The sequence below is a fragment of the Aquila chrysaetos genome, chromosome 5, assembly GCF_900496995.4.
Source record: "Aquila chrysaetos chrysaetos chromosome 5, bAquChr1.4, whole genome shotgun sequence".
Taxonomy (NCBI): domain Eukaryota; kingdom Metazoa; phylum Chordata; class Aves; order Accipitriformes; family Accipitridae; genus Aquila; species Aquila chrysaetos.
Genome location: NC_044008.1, coordinates 64,663,104 through 64,681,435, shown reverse-complemented (window position 1 = coordinate 64,681,435; position 18,332 = coordinate 64,663,104). Strand labels below are relative to the sequence as shown.

General features: G+C 49.5%; 1 protein-coding gene across 1 annotated transcript in view; it reads right to left on the bottom strand.

Annotated features, from left to right (window-relative positions):
- The window catches only part of NTN1 (netrin 1), a 107,582-nt gene that overhangs the window by 40,609 nt on the left and 48,641 nt on the right, over nucleotides 1-18,332 (bottom strand). The window contains 1 exon segment of the mRNA XM_030016038.1: nucleotides 12,689-12,877. Within this exon segment, the coding sequence (XP_029871898.1) occupies nucleotides 12,689-12,877 (189 nt within the window).

The following is an 18,332-nucleotide window of genomic DNA, read 5'->3' as shown; positions in this document are numbered from 1 at the left end:
AGACCGACCCAAACTGGCCGAATGGATGAGGGGATAGCAGACAAAAAACAGTGTGCAGAAGGAGGCATAATTGGAAGGAGAGAACAGGATGGCTCATACACGCTGAAGGGTCCCAATTAACTGCAACCACTCCAGGAAAAGATCTAGGAGTCAATGAAACATCTGGCTGATTGCAACGGAGCTCAGAAGAGCAACAAGATAGTAGGTTGTATTATGAAAGGGGTAGAGAGTAACGCTGAATATAATATCATGACACTATAGAAATCAATAGTATGTCCTCAGCTGGGAAACTGGAGTGAAAGGCACGGAGAGGCACCCATCTGAGGGTGATGGAAAAGATTAGAAATGCCTTGCCAAGAGACGATGGAGGGATGCCAAGTAATGCACAGCGCCGAGAAGGTCAGACAGGTGCTCCTCTTCACTGGTCCTTAAAATACAGGAACAAAGGGACATTCAATGCATTTAAAAGGCAACCTTTTTCAATGATAAAAGGAAATGCTTCTTTGCACTGCACGTAATTAACTCGTAGAACTCATGCTACGAGACACCATGGCAAAGGCCCAACAGGATTAGATAGGCCTATGAATGAGAACATCTGTAGTTACATTAGCTGGGATTAATATATATACGGATATAAGCACTCCAAGCCAGCTACTAACTGCCTGCAGTTAGGAAGAGATTTCCCCCGGGGGCATGCTATTGCAAAACTGTCTGTCATATAGTTTTATATCTCTGTCTGAAGCTTCCAAGACAAGCCACTATTATATGCACGAATCTGCTGAGGCAGACCATCGTCCGCTTGAGCATAGGCAACGATGCATTTCTGTGCTTCAGCTGAGATTTGGTTGGTTTGGGACTAAAAAATACCTGAAAGCAAATCTTAGGACCATGCATGAAACGATGCAAAGTGCCCTGGAAAAGTGGCTGAACTTGCTGGGATGTGTCTGGCCCACCAATGGTTGACAAATAGCATGACAAAAATGCAAATATTTTTCCACCCCTGAATTTTGGTAGGAGGTATTCCCAGCTGTTAATCTACCCACACACACTTGTGTTCAAAGGTAAACAGAGGGATAAATCTCCAGGCTTAGCTCTTTTCAAGTGTGACCTTTTTTGAGAAGGTACCTGAAAGGACCTGCATTTTTTGAGAATTATCATCTTCCTGTTTTCAGGGAAGCTGTTTCCTTGGGAGGTTTTCAGAATGATGAAAAATCCATTTGACTGAACAACAGAAAAAGGCTTGATTTCACAGGGTGTCCAGATTTCCTCTTGTCACACTGTATCTGCAATGATAACATATGTCGTAGGGCTTCCAGATTTAAAAGCCCAAAGCGTGACTGCTTTACATTACACCATGCGCTAAGCAATTCATTAAACTGGAAAAAACCACCTTAATTTGCCATAGTCACTGATGAAGGTTCCTGTATTGAGAAAGAACCTTCTTCAGGAAATCACACTCAGTTTTAAGTAAGAATTTAAGTCCCACGTAGCCAATATGCCTTAGGTACACATTTATATTTAACCATGCTTTTAAATGCTTTTCCAGAATCATGGCCAAAATTGCCTCCCTTTGGTTGCTTGCTTTCTTTCCTCCAAAGACTCCAACTGGAGTAAAAAATGTGGCTACAGAAGCTTTCTGCTGGAAGAAAATGCACCAAAATCAAGCTTCTTGTGTGAATGCTTTGATTCTGACAATATTTTAAACAGCAAAATGTCAAAACAACTCAACTTAAATTTGCCTGTTGCTTCAATAATGCAGCCTGCGTCATCCTGATGCAGTAAACATATTTCACTTAGTCTTATGTTTTAGTATTTAGAGGTATGGTTCAGATATTATTATTACAGGTTTTTTTTTTCCTGTTCCACTGTCTTTAGTAACTCAGGTACTTTAAATCCTGGTTCCAATGAACATATCTGCCCTGGGGAATGCAAGGTGTGAGAAACTCCTGGGGTGGGTTCAGTTGTCCCCCTGTAGCTGTAATCCAACTCAAAGGTGACCCCAGCTTTGAAGCTGTCCCAAAGACCTGACCTGAGCAGGCTTTTTTTAGCAGATTTGCTTTGGCTCCTCTCTTTGGGCAAACAAATCAAAACAAGCAACACTCCTTCCTTTGGAGACCTACCCTGGTTATTTGTCTGTGGGTGAGGAGAGTTAGAATCTGAAATCTGTGCACCTGAGTGATGCGGAAAGGTTTATGCTGGCTCTGGGGACGGGATCCTGCGGGGATGGGTGAGACCATATTTAATGGCAGAGCATCTCCACCATGGGTGGCACGTTCTGCAAATCCCACAGATTTATGTCACAAGGAAAAGAAACTGTGGTATTTAGTGTGTACCCACCCAGTCTGGCCCCAGCTAGTTTGCTAACCAGAAGCAGAGGTTGAAATGTCTCTGTGTTAACTCTGAATACTAATAATGGCTTTAAATATTAACTGTTAACTGCTTTGCAATGAGATCGTCAGCTTGTCTGCGATATTGTGAACTGGATTTAGTTCTCCAAAGGATCATGTTCATGCACAATGTCCCTCAGCACATTCTCTTGGAGATTTAAAGGTTTCTTGCCAGCAGAAAATGAATTCCCCCTTTTATCAGGCAAAGCCAAATAATCTCTTGGCGTTTCACAGTGTCCCTCCTCCTGCGCCGCTTCTCAGGGCTCTCCCATTTCTTCCTCCTGAACTGGCACTCAGGGAAGCCAAGGGCTTTGGCGCCCTGTGGTTTGGGCCAAATTTCACAGATTAGACCTTGTCTTTGTCTTCTCCATAACAAGTAACAGACGGGGCCCACAATGCCTCCACTGAGCAAGAGTCGCCGCTAATCCAGAGGGGGCTTTGAACCACGGTAATAAATCCACTTTTTGGGCAGGCGCACTATGGGCGGGCATTAGTGATACAGACAATAAGACAATTATGGCAGCACTTTCCAAAATGCTCGAAAAATCCTCTTGTTGGAAAATTGTTAAAAATTCCCCTGTCGTCTTGGAGCTCCACCTTTTGGGTGATTGCAGCGGAGACGGAGAAGCTGCCAGAGAGAGTGGTGGGGATGCTGAAATGCCCAGGGATGAAGCATTGGAGCTTCCTTCTCCCTGCTTTGCTGACAGGACTTGGGTTTTGTCATGGAGGATGTCATCCCTTTTATTTTTCCATTGAAAAATGTCAAGTCTTGTCAAAGACCCCTGGGGGCTGCACTGGCCACGCAGAGAGCAGCTTAGTTGGGCACAGTCCCTGGGCATGGTGTCCTCACAGCTCTAAAGCAAAGTAAGGCTCAACCTGCTCTCATGGGAGATATTGCATGAGAAAATGTGGGTTGGAAAATACTTTTATTGAGGGGAAAAAAAAAAAAAAGGCAAACATTTTCTCCTCCTGATGTGTTTTTAGCCTGGCTCCTGAGGAAATGAGGTTCCTACAAGTGTATTTTCCCACTAATAATATTTCAATCAAATCTGGCAGCAGAGCAAAAGTCTCAAAGATAATGAGGTTGCCACAAACCTCATTAAATGAGGCAGTTGGGTAGATGAGAGAGAAACTCTAGAAAAAGTTCAGCAGAGGGGGATCCCTTCGGTGTGCACAGCCCTTACCAGACACTAAAGCATCCACAGTGGGGAGAGCCCCCCTAACACCCCAAGTGCCTGTGAAAAATTGCAATGATAGCTCCTGGGGCACAAATCCAGGCCACTGATTTGTGATGCTCTGAGAAGTGTATGTTTAACTGAAAAATATCTCTTTTTCTATCAGAAAAAAGCCTTTTCGTTTTAATATGCTTAAAATCAGAACAGGGCATGTGGATGAGCAGGACTGACCTTTGTTTTAATGTTCAGGACCTGACAGCCTGGAGGACTTTTCACTCTTGAGAACTGATCTGAAGCAGGAAATTATCTCAACAGTTTGAAAATATTTATGGGGAAGGCAAATTATTCCTTTTCTTTCCTCTGTCTTGGAGATATGCAAAGGTCTGACTATGCAAATGAATTTAGTAACTTTTGTTCTTAGTCTGAGACTTGTGATGGAGAACTGGGGTTTAGTCTGGTTTTTTTTTTTTTTAATAGGGTGCAAATTCCCCTCTATTGTGTTGCACCCTGCCAATTCTGAAAAACCACAGTCCGAACCTGCCCTTCAGGATTGCTTATGGATGTGTTTCTGCTGAAAAACCAAACCCAAAACACAGTTTTGAAGGTGGTCAGCCCCAAATTTAACCATTGCAAGGACGTGATTTTTCAGAAATGCAGAGCTCCTGTCAGGGAATCAACACTGTCTGAATTTTCCTAATACGCTGGATCATCCATGGATTTGGGACTCAGCTGTGAGCTAGATCTCCCCTCTGAAGGCACTGGGGGGGGGCAGGTTTCCACGCTGCAATGTAGAGCTTAAGGTTCTTCAGAGGGTCTTTGGCTGAGCCTCCTCCATCCCATGTCTTTGGCTCCCTGGAGTCAACAGAGCATCTCACCCTGACCTCTGCGAGCCCCACACAGTGCTGGCAGTTTCTGTCATGGCTTTTACCCTTTCTGCATGCTTTTTCAGCTCATCCATTCATGGGGCTGTTCCTCCCTCCTGTGCTAAAAGTGATGAAGGTGTCCTGTTGCAGTGGAGACACATCTCTAAACCGGCTCACCTGGTGTTGTCCTTCTGGGAGGTGGTGCTTTGGGTCCTGGTTCTACTCATTTGGGTGGAAGAAGCAACTGGTGGGTGCTTTTGTGGGAGAGTGTCTGTGGGAACGTGACACTTGGGGCACCCCCAGGGCCCTGGGTGCATCTCCCGCGGGAGCGGGTGCTCCTGGCTGGCCTGAGGATGCCAAGCGGACACATCAGAGCCGCGCTCCGGGGTTTGTACGCCAGGTCAGGCCTCTGCCCGGCGAGGTGCTGTCTTGTTTATGTCCAGATGTCTTCCCAGCCCATTGGAAGATATGTCAAAAGCCCTTTCCTCACCTCCCCTTCCCTAAACTGGGTCTGTTTCGAATTTGCCTTTAAATGCAAGTTAGTCTCTACCGATTCAGCAAAGTCCAAAAGACCGTCCTAGAAGAGAGGGGAGCTTTGCCGAAAAGGGCTCTGGGAGTGCTGATGTGGTTTTTTGGAGGAGAATGGGGGGCCCAGGCTAAGAAGCAGCCTCCCTCCCTCAGCACTGCCGCGGGGCTGGGGTGCACAGCATCTGCCCAGCCCCGCGCCCCAAGAGTCTGGGTGTGCAGGGGCAGCAAAACACGCCTGGGTGGGAGCAATATGTAAAATTATTGACTTCCCCAGAGCTTGAAGACAGCTGCAGCTTAAGGAAATTTTTGGCATGGAGGTGATTTTGCTGTGATCTTATCACCAGGCAGAGACAAACCTCTCTCTCTTTCTTCTTTTTTCCGTCTTTTTAAATTTTTTTTTTTTGAGGGGGGTGTTGGTTAATGACCTTCTAAGCTAACTTCTGGAGACTGTAGCAGACCAGAGACCCCCAGCAAGTGCACTTCACCTGGGATATGGATGGCAGAACATCCTTGCCCATGGTGATGCCCCTTCGTGCTCCGCCAGCCCCCGGGGCGGGGTGCCCTACCAGTGCTCTATGCTCTCTCTGAGCATCCAGGTTTCAATCCCAGACTGCCTAAAATATATACCACTGAAAGCAAATATCTGTTTAAATGCTGCTGTATTGTGGGAGGTGGCCCTGATCATAAGCTAGAGAGAGGAGAAAGTCTGCGATGAGTTTCTGGGAAGACCAGACAGCAGGATTTTACCCTCGTTCCAGTTAATTTGCACCAAAATGGAGAACCAATCCCAATACTGGAGCACTTCCAGGGGCAGATACATAGAGGAGCAAAAAGTATGACTGCTTCAGATCACCAGTGGCTACAAACATGAAACTGGAACGTGATATCTGTGGTCCCTAAACGTGTGCCCCAGTGCATGGCATCATCCTCATGCACTGTGTGGAGGTGCTGGAGCTGCCCTGGGCTGGGGGAAAGGGCTGTGCATGGCTCTGACATTTGGGTTGTTCCTTGTTGATGGCTCACATAGATCAGACTTAATTAGAAAGTCCTTGGAACTGGAATGCACGGGTGAAAGGCAGAGCAGGATGAAGGTTGGCACATGGAGCCCCATCTGGCTTGAAACAATTAGAAAGTGTCTCAGTTGCTGGGTTTGCCACAGGAATATTCCACTGCTGCGACGCAGCAAACTTTTCCCGCTCTGGCTCGCACAGAAGCGGCTGCTTAATTTGACGTAGCTGCTCATATGTCATTAAAATTGTGGATGTTTAAAAGCTGGCATGGCCAGGTAGATGTCTTGCGTTGAGCTCAAGTCTTCATTAAAAAAAAAAAAAACCAAACCACTCCTTTTCCATGTTTTCACACTACAAACTCAAAACAGTTTAAGAGTTTCTTTAATAATCATGACCCTTCTTTGCTTTGGAACCCTTCCAGCTCAAGCGGGTGAATGGTGCAGCTTTATCCTGGGTCCTGGAGGTGCCATGGAGGTGGTGGCACTTGGTGGCAGTGGCTCTCAAGCCTCCTGCACTGCCCCGGGTCACTTCCACGCAGCGACCCCTGTGCATGGAACGGCTTAAAGCTGCATTTCGATAAACTTTCTCTGACTGGTTTGTGTGTGCCTGGGGGTTGCTGATGACAAGTTTTAGATGTAGAAACCGTAAATCAGTGCTCAGCACTTGGAATAATATCGATATAAAGAATTATGGGGCCTTGGGGAAAGGGGTGACTAAGGCATAGCCACTAACAAATGCAGTATAGAAATACAGCTAGAAAATTGTTCTCGCAGCAGTGGAAGAGCATGCCCTATGGAGAAAATAAAGTCTGTGCTTGGCAGATCAATGCCTTGAAAGTTTGGACTTTCTCCAGTGATGTGATTTCTCAGAGGTGACCAAGCCTTGATACAAGAACTTGATCCAAGCCCTGCCAGCTCTACGAGTTGGCTCATCTTTCATCTAAACGGTAGCTCCAGCTGGTCTTCAAAGAGGAAGAAAAGGAGAAGAGGAAGGGAAGGAAGTTTGATAATTAAGGACAACTCCCTGGGGGGAATTCATAGAAAGTATTGCCTTGGACTTTGCCTTGTGAAACCACAAATGAGCTGGACTAGAGATGGGCATCAAAATGAGATGGCTGTGGGGAGAGGAGCATCTCTCTTAGGATGCACTTCACAGATCTCCTGCACTGATGCCCTGCAGTGACAGGAGGGAGCCTGTGGGAGCTGGTACTCGCTGCATACAAGGAAAGGCTGGGGATAGGAGCTCTGCCAGGAGCCACCACTGGTGGCCCTGCTGCCCCAGAGAGCCCTGGTTGAGGGGTTTCACAGCCAGGCCACCCTCGTGTCTTTGGGATGTGTTAGCTGTGAGCTTGCCTACCCCCCACCTAGCTGTGGATTGGGGACTGTGGTGGCAGGGGACATCTCCAAGGCTGAAAGGATGCTGACCACAACTGAAACCTGCAGAGGTGCACCATTGACAGGCTGATCTTCCTGTCCTGTATTGGGACATGGCCCATGGGACACCAACGGTGGGACACCAGGACGCTGGTGGCAGCGAGCCCGTCCTCAGACTGCCATCTAATGTGGGTTTTACCCCGACCGCCTCCTGCACCCCAACTTCTCAGTGGGGGTCCATGGAGCAAGAAGAGGTTACATCTTCCCTGGCTTCAGCCTTGTGGAAATGAGCTCTCTGCTCTAAGCTGGTCACGCAGCTCCCTCTATAGTCAGTGGAGAGAGACGGGGGGGGGGGGGGGGGGACGACTCGTCCCACTGTCCCTGTCACCAGGGGCTCTGCCTTCCTCTCCAGGCAGCACAAGGAGCCAAAAGGGTTCCCCTGCATTAGTGTCCCCCCTCCTAAATGCCTGCAGCTGGGTGGGAAGAAAACCTGCAACAGCATCCGTGAAATCAAGGACCAGAGGCTGAGCCCATGGGGATGGCAAGCACCCTCTCTCTGCTTGAACCGAAACTGTCTCCAAAAAGCAAACATCAAAGTCTTGAGCCTTTGCAGGTACAAACCAGGATGGGCAGGTAGGCTGGGAGTGCTTTTTTTTTTTTCACAAGCCATTAAATAATCCTTCAACGCAGATGGAAAAGTCTGCCAGGCTCAGCACGGGCGTGGGGCTGCAATGGCGCGGGGGAGGCAGGCGATCCCATTTTTTACCAAAACATTGAGTCCTAATGAATGTGACCTCTCCAGGTGCCAAATCCTGCCCCTCCACAAGGGGTTTACACTGGCAGCCTCAGCACAAGTGCATTCATAATGCGTATCATTTGTCATCTTTTCATCAAAAAGTGTGTAAATCCTTTCCCCGAAGTGCAGAGCTGTTTTACAGCCAGGCTATAAAATCCTGCAGAGTCTCTGTTCCAATAGAATTACATTAGTGCCAATAATCTGGCAAATATCAGGAGTGAATTTAATCAAAAGAACTAACACCAGGGCCCTGATTTACAGCGGCCCATGACAGAGTGGAGCAGACGGAGGTTTGCAGGACCCAGATGTGGAATTTCACTTGCAACATCATTTGGAGCAGAGGGAAAGCAGAAGGAATGGGAAGCAGGGCTTCAGCATTTTGGGAGCTCTTCATGCTCTCACAAATATTGGTGAGAAAAGAGGAACACTTTGCCTTTGTTCTGAGTTTTAAAAGATGATCATGTGAAATTTCTTATATCTGGGGCTTTGTTGTTTCTCGGGACAGCCCCCACACCTAACGGGTGTGTGCAGGACCAGGGTTTTGACGTATCTGCCAGAGCAAAGGGCATCGTACTCCGGCACCCGCTGGGATGAGCCCATCTGTCCCCCACGGCAGAGGACCGGCACTACCACTGGACCGCTCCAGCCTGAGAGTCCCCGTCCGGGGCCACGCAGAGATCAGTCGTGCGGTCTGACCTCAAAACGCCAGGGGAGCCTGAGCCCTTGCTTGAGTAACTGGTGTCCCCGGCTTTGCCTGACCACCCACCCGCAGCAGTCCCAGTCCTCCTTCAGCTCCCAGCTCCAGCCTGGCAGGCTCTGGCGCGCACCCAGCGTTGCCACTTCATGCAATATCCCTGCTCCATCTGTCATCAATTCCTTTGCATGTGGTTTGCAGACTTCATGCCATGCTCTGCCTGTTGCGTGGCTCTGTGACAGGGCATCTCTGACCACTGACAATTTTTTTCTTTCTATCATTTTTTGCAAGAAAACAACTGGAAGCAAATGCATGGCATGGCTGCATCACTTTTAACCATCAGGGTAAAAGTAATCCTTAAAGCCCAACTCCTTATGCCTTCACCTGTGCTGCTAAGACAAATTCAAATCATTAAAAAAAACTTTTAATTAAAAATTATGATAGGTTTGGCTATTAGAAAACAAACTAGCCCTCCACCTGGGCAGGAGGGCACTGCCCAGCTCCACTTTCTGCTCACCTTTTGCTGCCTGAGCCTCGCACCATGCCCTGCAACAAGTGCAAAAGTTTGTGGCATTTTCTTTTTCTCCAAGTTGAAAAAAAGTAGACATTGTTCAAACATTTCTGCAATGTGATATTTTTTGCATAAATACCAAACCCAACCATTTCAAATAATGTAACTCATGCCTCTATGAATTTCTGGCGTTAGATGCGTTATGAATTGAGGCACATAACCTAGTGCATAGGATGGAGTGAGAGATGAGAAACACAAGTGAGAGGAAAGGCCATTTAGCTGGATGTGTCTGTTAGGCTGAATTAATGAAGTTGAATTAATACAAAAATCTCTTCAGCAGCTCTTTCATGGAACATTTGCTGTGAGTTCGCCCGAGCTCACGCACTCTAGCCAGGGGGGTTAAGTGTGCTGCATGCTTCCTTGGCAGCTCTTGATCTGCTCACAAGGCACTGGTGCTCTATTATATGCATTTGTTTAAATGTGTTACATGTAGGACATGAACGGAGCAATGCGATGGTTGAAAGAATCAAGTCTTATAGAGAAAACACAATATACTGGGTGGGATGAGACGTCAGGCAGTTGTGAGTGAGATGGCAGATGCTACAGGATGGTTAATTCCTTAATTCTAAACACATTCGGTCGAGATGAGACCCTGGGAGAGCTTTGCCTCTCGGCAGATGGCTTGGTGAGATGATAAATTAATATTGTTATCAATGGGAAAATGGCTGAAGTTGTTAGATGGTAGGGTTTGTTTTTTAAAAATGCCTGTTTTCAACAATTATTTCAGAAAAGTCCCTGAATCAGGGAAGAAAAACAGAGGGAACATAAAATATACCATGTGTCATAAACAGAGCTCAGGAAAACGAGTTTTCAAAGGAATGCCTTTGCTGTAGGAAACTTCATTTCGCCTGCTTTTGTATAGGACGATGGATTACGCCAACAATAAACCATTCCAACCACTGTGAAATTGTGCTAATAGCCTGCGAGTCAGGGAGCTGTTCATGCACCAGCATATTTATTACATACCTTTGTATCTGTTAGCTCCAATAGCCACATTTTTGTTACAAACTGTGGGGGGTTGGAGAAGTATTTAAATTTGGCGATCTCAAATTTCAAGAGCAGGAGCGGTTTGACAAGGCAGGGGGATGAGAAAAGGACAATTGCAAAGAGCATTTAATAGAGCGAATAGAGCGACTGGGAAATTCAGCCTTAAAATATTGTGGAGTGCCTGGCGAAGGCCAGTACACATCTTCCCGGGTTCTCGCCTGGGGAAACTGAGGCACAGCATGGCTCTGAGGTTTCCCACCCGCAGGTACCACCCACCACCCAGCTGTGCTTTTTGGGTAAAAGACCACTGTGCTATCTGCCATGGAGAGGTTAGCAAGACTGAGGGGCCAGGGGACAGCAAGGGTAAATGGGCAGGAAAGGGGGAGCAGGCTGCCTGGCCAGGGAGGAGAGCTGGGAAAAGCAGGAGCGAGGAAGGTCCTGGGAAATGCCAGAGTCAATGAGACAGAGAGGCTTAAGCATGGACATTGCTGCCAACACAGGGCAGGGACTGCCTTTTCCCAGGATGGAAAAGCTGGGGATGGACAGGGGACGGCATCCACCCTACCCTCCGGCCGAGCATCCCCTCCCTGCTCCGTGCTCCCTGTGCTGATCCCAGAGGACTGGAATCCCTATAGATGCACAGTGACCCTGTGGCTGGGAAAAAGCTCTCCTCTCCCCGAAATCCCACCATGTCCCCAGGAGCCCCCATGCTGGGGAGGCAGCCGGGATAAACCAGAGCCCTGGGAAGGAGTTAACTGTGCTTGGGGAGGGATGAGAAATCACCCCACCACTCCACCACCCCAAAACCCTTTGTGAGGAGCAGGAAGGTAAATGAGAATCAGGCTCTGGACATCAGCAAACCCCTCTGCGAGCATGCCGCTGCCCGGGGGTGGTGGATGCCCGCCTGCATCGCTGCCTGGCCCCGCTCGAGGAGAGCCTACGCCTTCACAATTTCCCTTTGTTTGCTTCAACCTAATGCGCTGTTACTTCAGCTGCGACCCGGCCGTGAAAGCAGAAATATGAACTTTATTACGACACATATCCGCTCGGGACCGGGGGGCAAGGCGCGGCCGCGCGCGGCAGGCAGCTCGCTGCTGGAGCAGGGGTCCGGCTGGGGTGCTGGGTGTTGAGGCTGGCGTGGAAGTGACTCAGTCCCCCTGCACCCCTGCCTTCTGGCTCCTCGGACCCCAAAACGGCAGCTCCTTTCCCGCCCCAGAGCCACGGGTTGGGTTCACATCCCACCAGCCCGTGCATTGGCTGAAGCTGTAGCTTGTTAGCAGCCTCAGCACAGGGCGGGTCGAAAATGTCTCGTTGAAATAGTTTTTACAAGGTGAAAAAAGGGGGGAGTAGGGCTGTCTAAAGAAGCAATTTCTTTTTTTTGCTTTGGCAAAGAGTGTCTGTTTTCAGTGGAAAAAAAAAAAAAAACACATGAAGAAGCGTTTTCATTAAAAAAATTGAAAATGCTGAAGACCCAAAGCTTTCCAGCCAAAAATACCCAGCTTGGGCCAAAAAGCTTTCCGTTTCTTGTTGAAATGAGTCTTCAGAGAGAAAAGAGCTGAAGCTTTCTGCGGGAAACCCCACCATCTTCTAATCTAGCTTTTGAATGTTTGCTTGATTCCTTTAGTTGTGTCTCAGGTTCAGGATTTATATCTCTTCCAGTGGAGAGTTGAGAGTTAAAAAAGTTCATTTGCAGGATTTGCTCTTATTGCTGCTCCCGCCCTAGCTGAAGCCCTGCTTGCCTTCACGTCCACCGCAGAAGAGGAAACCTCAAAAAACTCCGCTTGCTGAGCTCAAAATAAAATTGTTTCCCATTTTACTGTTCTCACCTCGTCCCGAGGAGTGAAATGTTCTGTGCGTGGGTTAAATGCTGCCTGTGCCCCTGGCAGCGCTGAGGGTGAGAGCAGGAGACGGGTGTTTGGAGGAGGCTGATTTACAGACGCTACATCTAACCCCATTTTGTGCAACTCTGCCCTTACATGTGCGATGACCAAATTAGCTGTGGCTATCGGAGCAGGTGAAGCATGATTTATAAGTGATAAAACCTGAAATAATTTAAAGTCATCCTCAGCAGTGAGGACTTTCTGTATTTCGGTGGCCTCGTCCTCACCAGGAGGCTGGGGAGACCAGGGAGAGGTGATGGCAGGGAATGTGGGGGCAAGAAAAGTTATTTCAAGGGCTTGGTTTGGGAGAGGGAGGAGCAGGAGGGGTATGGCGAGATCAAGAACTGTGGAAGCAGGAGCAGCAGGAAGGAGTCGGAGGAGAAGGAGCCGTGCGGTCCCGGCCACCCCACCCCTGACCCGGTACCTTTGCAGGCCTTGCGGTGGGAGATGGGCTTGCTGAGGTCCCGGTAGAAGCCCTCCTTGCAGTAGTGGCAGTGCCGCCCTGCAGTGTTGTGCCGGCAGTTCAGGCAGACGCCGCCGCTCTTGCGCCCCGACAGCTTGTAGAGCTCCATGTTGAAGCGGCACCGCCGGGCGTGGAGGTTGCAGTTGCAGGCTGCGAGAGGGAAAGAGCGGAGACCGTCAGCATCTGTGCCCGCTCACGGAGGTGCCAACCCGGGGGGAACCTGTGTGCATGGGGGTGGGCACCCTCGAGGCGCTGCCCAGGGAGCCCTGCCGCAGCGGGGGTGTCACAGGCTGGGATGCTCTGGTGGCACCTCTGGCTATGGGAAACCAACTGCTAACCCACGTTCCTCCTTGACCAGTGCTATGTGGTGAGTCCAGCTTTTTGGAGGGGAAGTTGAGGTCACTAAGACCCCGTTTCACCATTGTGACTTGCAAGAAATAGGCCTTTTGTGTCTCCCCACTCTTAATGTGAATTAAAAGCTGGGTGCAGGCAGGTCTGCGAGGGCAGGCAGCTCACCCGTGGTTAGGAAACGGCAACGCACAACCCCCCAGCTGCTCCCCCAGCTTTGTCGCAACTGCTTTGCCCCATGCAAGCTCTGCTCGTCTCCTTTCCCATCTGCTCTCGCACTGCGGTGCTTCGTATTGTGCTACTGCTCGGTACAAAGCCCCCCAAACTGCTGTGAAACCCCCTGCTTCCCAACACCCTGGGAGCCCTCTCTGTCTGCCCCCAGGGGAAAGGGAGTTTCCAACATCACCTGCCCGACCTTCCCAGTATTCCCACTCTCACCAGTCCCGACACATGTGTGTTTGAGCTCCAAATATCAAGACCTTCCTAGCTACCTTCTTCCCCAGCTTTCCTTCCCGTGCTTGGAACCGGTAGCACAAGTCTCTGTTCCACATCTGCAGCCCTGAACATGCTGGTAAAACCTCACCTCTGCCTCCGCATCTCTCATCCCGCTGGTGGGACAGGGCCAGCCTGGCGCCCAGTTAGTCAAATACCAAAAAGTCCCCCTCTGCTTTGATTGCATGTGCTGTGACTGAACCTGCCGGGAGATGTCCAATTTCTCCACCATATGCAGCCTAATGTCAACACAGGGACTATTTTACCAGGGGGCCTTTGCAAAGGACAACTTAAGGACTTCAAAGCTCGACCCCTCGCCTGCCTCTCCCCAGAGCTGTCATGGGAACATCAAGAGGCAGTTGCTGGGGCTCTGTGCTTTGCTGAGAATTTTATAGCTTGTTTTCTTTTCCCTTTGCTTTTATTTGCTCTTCACCCCTGAACAATGCATCTGTGCAATGCCAACCCACAGCTGGGCCTCTCGGCTCGGCACGAAGGTGTCACGGCTCTGGGCTTGTCACCTTCCTTTAGAGCAGAGACATCTTAATCCCTCATTCCTTCCTGTTTACCTTATGGTGCTTGCCCAAGACAAAGACATGCTATATTTGCTTAATTATCAAATTTCAGCCCAGAAAATTACAGTGCAGTTCCGGATTATTTATCAGGAACAATCCCCAGCTAACTCACAACGTGAAAGCAAAGTGGAGAGCAAAATCCTCTGGACACGTCCGACCAGCGGGATGGAGACTGCTCTCTCCATGCTTTGCAATCTGAATTCCTCTGGCTGGCGTGGTGAGGCCCAACCTCACGTCCCCACCAAATGCTGGCAGACCAGGAGAAGCAGCCACCAACGTGCTAGTGGTGAGAAAAGTGGCCCAAGAGCGGTTTGCCAGCCGTGAGAAAGTGAGATTTCTGACACCGAGTGGGGCCACGACTTTGAACTGCGGTTTGCCTCTCCTTAGATGAGCCCACCAGCCTGCGGGTGCATTTGTCATCTCCCAAAACAGGAGACGACCATCAAGGAGACTGGAGAGGCAGCTCCTGCATGCAGAGGGAATTGCTGTTTTAGATCCGGCCGGTCCCACAGACACATTTGCTGATGCTGCAAGCACACTTAAACAGCCTGTTTGCATCTAAAAGAAACACGGGAGCTCGCACCAGGCACTTTCTGCATCCCCCTTGTAGGTTTTTCCCCTTCCGTCTTAATCTCAGGAGGAGCACTTTGTACTTTGCTAGGAGCACCCCAGCAGCCGCTCCACTATGGTATTCTCCTTTTCTCGTGGCATGCCGAGCAGCCCCTGCCACCACGATGGCTCCACCGCAGTCAGCGCTTGTACAAATAGGGGATTAGAGGTGATTCTTGCCCTGCAGAATGCATGAGCTAAGCTTTTGGGAAGGAGGTGGCATTTTTAAAGTCCCAATCCTTGTTTTACAGAGAGGCGACCGAGATGCTGAAATTAAACCCTTTTGCTGGGCATGCAGGAGGCACAGGGCTGGTTCCTCCGCACAGGGCAGAGCCTTGCCCCAGGCATGGGCCGGCTGAAAGGCACACCAGGGCTGCAAGCTGAAGGATGACCTCTTGGCTATAGCTAACCACCAAAGCAACACCTGTATCAATGTCATGGCCTCAGGACTCAGCTCAAGCAGAGAAAAAAAAAAGATTTAAGTCCCTCAGTCTGAGAGTCTGTCATCCCTACTGTAGCCTGTGATGTTGCAGGCACATCTCCATCGTCCAAAGCCTTGAGATGCACTAGCAGCTCTGCCTTTGGTGCTACAAACCACAGGATTTAGTCCCTGTTGACCAACACGCAGAGACATTTCTCCAGGGGGTGGCATGGCCTTACAGAATACCTAGTTCTTCCTTGAATCTGGCAGAAATGTGTGTTTTCCGAAGAGCATGAAAGCTCATCTCCTCCTAAAACTTGTATTTTAGGAGAGCTGGACTTGGTACTCAAGTATTTTGCAAGATTGCATTGGCAAATCCCTTTTTAAAATTCAAAGCTGAGCCCACCCGAAGAGTGAGTAAAAATTTTTGCATTTATTTGGGTTGCTTGATAAGCAGAAATGTTTTTGCAAAGCCAGAAAAGCAGAACTCCTGGGATTTTTCTCAAGATCTTTGCAAATATTTCAGCTGGTCCCACCAGGGCAGAGCTGCACGGGAATGTGGAGGAATAAGTGGAGTGTGCAGAGCTGCTCGCAGCCCTGCTCCTGGGATCAATTTTACATTGATCTTCCAGGGATGGGAAAATCCAGTGTCTGGAGAAGGGAAGAAGCTGAACCTCACAAGAAGCTGCAAGGAGCTCCCCAGAACAGCCATCCCTGTCCTCATACAGAGCAAAGGACCTAAAGATTGTGTATGCCCCAGGGTATAAACCCTCCCAGGAGGGAGTGAATGAGCTGGGAGAAGGTGTGTGCTAGTCGAGCCCCTCTCCATGCCCAGCGTCCCTGCACCTGGCCTCCCTGCGAGCTCCCTGTAACCACTGTAACAGCCAGGGAGCAATGGCTACCCTTCCACTGTGACTTCTTACCTTTTTTTGGCTCCATCAGCTCAGCCTTGGCTCTGTCCCCTCCTTCCACCTGCACTCCCAGGGCACCAAGGACATCCGCTGGGCACTGATTGCCTCCTAACCCCATGCACGTAGGTGCTTTTCCATCATCCACCTCCTCCTGATCCACCTGCTTGTGCAGACAGAAGGGACCAAACTGACCCAAAGAGAGTGGTTTTAATTGAAATTACTGTCTTCTGTGCTCACCCTGAGTGCATGGGTCCTGAATGGCCAGTGCTATGCACTGCTGGGCTAGCTGACAGCTCTGTCTGCAGCCTGATGTGTTTGCAGGTGCCCAATGGGAGAGGCTTGGTCCGACTGAAGGAATATAGCCATCCTGTTTTTTCCTGACAATAGTGCATAGGGACGGAAGAATTAATGCAATATATGACCCATCTAGGCATCAGAAAGTCCTTGCAGGGGACGAGGCTGGGACACGTCACGATGGGATCCATCATGCTGGTGCTACAGCCTCTGAGAAGACCAGTGGTGGGGACCTGGGGATGCTGAGCGAGGGCAATGCCTGGGCACACCGGTATCACTGGGAGCCGGCCGTTAGGACCGACAGGGACCCAGCAGCAGGTCATGATGCTTTTGGATCCCAGCTCCGAATCTGTGTGCGGTCCCTGGGTGCCGCAGGCAGGGCATGCGGCTCGCCTGGCCACATTTTCCCTGGACAGAGGCGTTCAGGAAACACGGCTCCCGCCCACCCTCTCCCTTGGCCCAATGGTTAATCCCCTGCTGTGCTAAAGCATTTTGCCTTGTTCCTAACATGAGTTGGGCTGGCTTTAATTTCCAGCTAGCGCTTCTTGGTTTGAATTTCCCTGCCACAGTAAGTGGCTCTTTAGCAACCCAGCTTTTCTTTCTATGAACGCCATCGCCGGTTGTAATAAAAATCACCTCCCAATATTGGCATCACCTATGGTCCCCATGCTTTGCTTTTCACCCAGTGGAGAAGACACCCCTGCACAGGCTGCAGACCCAGCACAGACCCAGCTATGAGCAAAACATGTGCCAGGTGCTGAGACCTCTCCAATGAAAGATTTTGGCTCCAGTGGCTGGACTAAGCTCAGTGCTGCTGTCTCCTGCTTTCTTCTTTCTCTTATTTCGCCAAGGACCTCACAAGCCTTTTGTTAGCTGACTTTATTGCGCACAGATGTACAGAGCTTCATCAAACACTTTCTACCTGGGCCGCCAGGCTCTGATATGAATAACCAGCTATCGCTTAAATGCAGATGTTCAGAAACCTGGAGAAGGTCAGAGCGGAAAAGAGGAAAGCTGTGGTTTGGAGCCGGGTGCAGAAACTACAGCAGAAGCATCTCTGCATTAAAAACAGTGACTTGGTCAAATGAATCTGTCGAAGAAGGTCAAGGTGGGCAAGATTTTTCATTTGGGAGAATGAAAGGAGATACGTGAATGGGAGGCACAGGCTGGAGCTGTGCGGTGGGAGCTGTGGTCGTGGTCTTTTGTGCTGCCGCCGTGTCCCCCAGGCTCCGCGTCCCAGCGCCCTGCATCTCCCAGGACGCATTCCTCTCCGTGGTTTTCATTCAGCAATGACAATACTGCCCTTTCAAAAGACCCCACCCTTCCAAAACTTATATTTTGGCAATTTTCAAAATGCAAATTGCTTTTTAAACAAACAAAAACCCCAAAACATTTTGTTTTAATTTTTGCAAACAATAATTCTGGGGAGGGGGGAAGGGAGAGGGGAGGATAGAAGAAGTCAGGGGCTGAAAGTAATCTCTAAATTTGACTTGAATTTATGAATAGCCTTATTCTCCTTAAAATTGTCCTTTTCCCAGATAAGTTTTTTTGCCAGAAAATTGCTAGCTCAGCCTGAGCCATTATTTCTCTTTTGCAGGAGCAAGCCTCGCGTGCATCGTCCCAGCTGCTGAGAGAGGCACCCTGCCCGTGCCCATCTGGGGAGGGCCTTCGCTCCCAGGGGACCCCTGGAGATATCTTCAGGGATATTATTTTTGAGGGCCATCTTGGTCAAGGAAACAGCCACCCTTAAATCGCAGAGAGGGGACAACAGAGATGGAGCAGCAGCCAGAGTCAACGGAGACCTGTCTGCTTGCTGGACTGGGAGGTAAAGAGAAAGGCCCTGTGGAGACAGTAGGAAGGTGTCCCTGGTCCCCTACAGCACTGTGTCCCTTCAAGCCTGCTGCTGGCTGGTTTGAGGTTTTGGAGCAGCTGGGCACGAACCTGGAGCTGCTGGACAA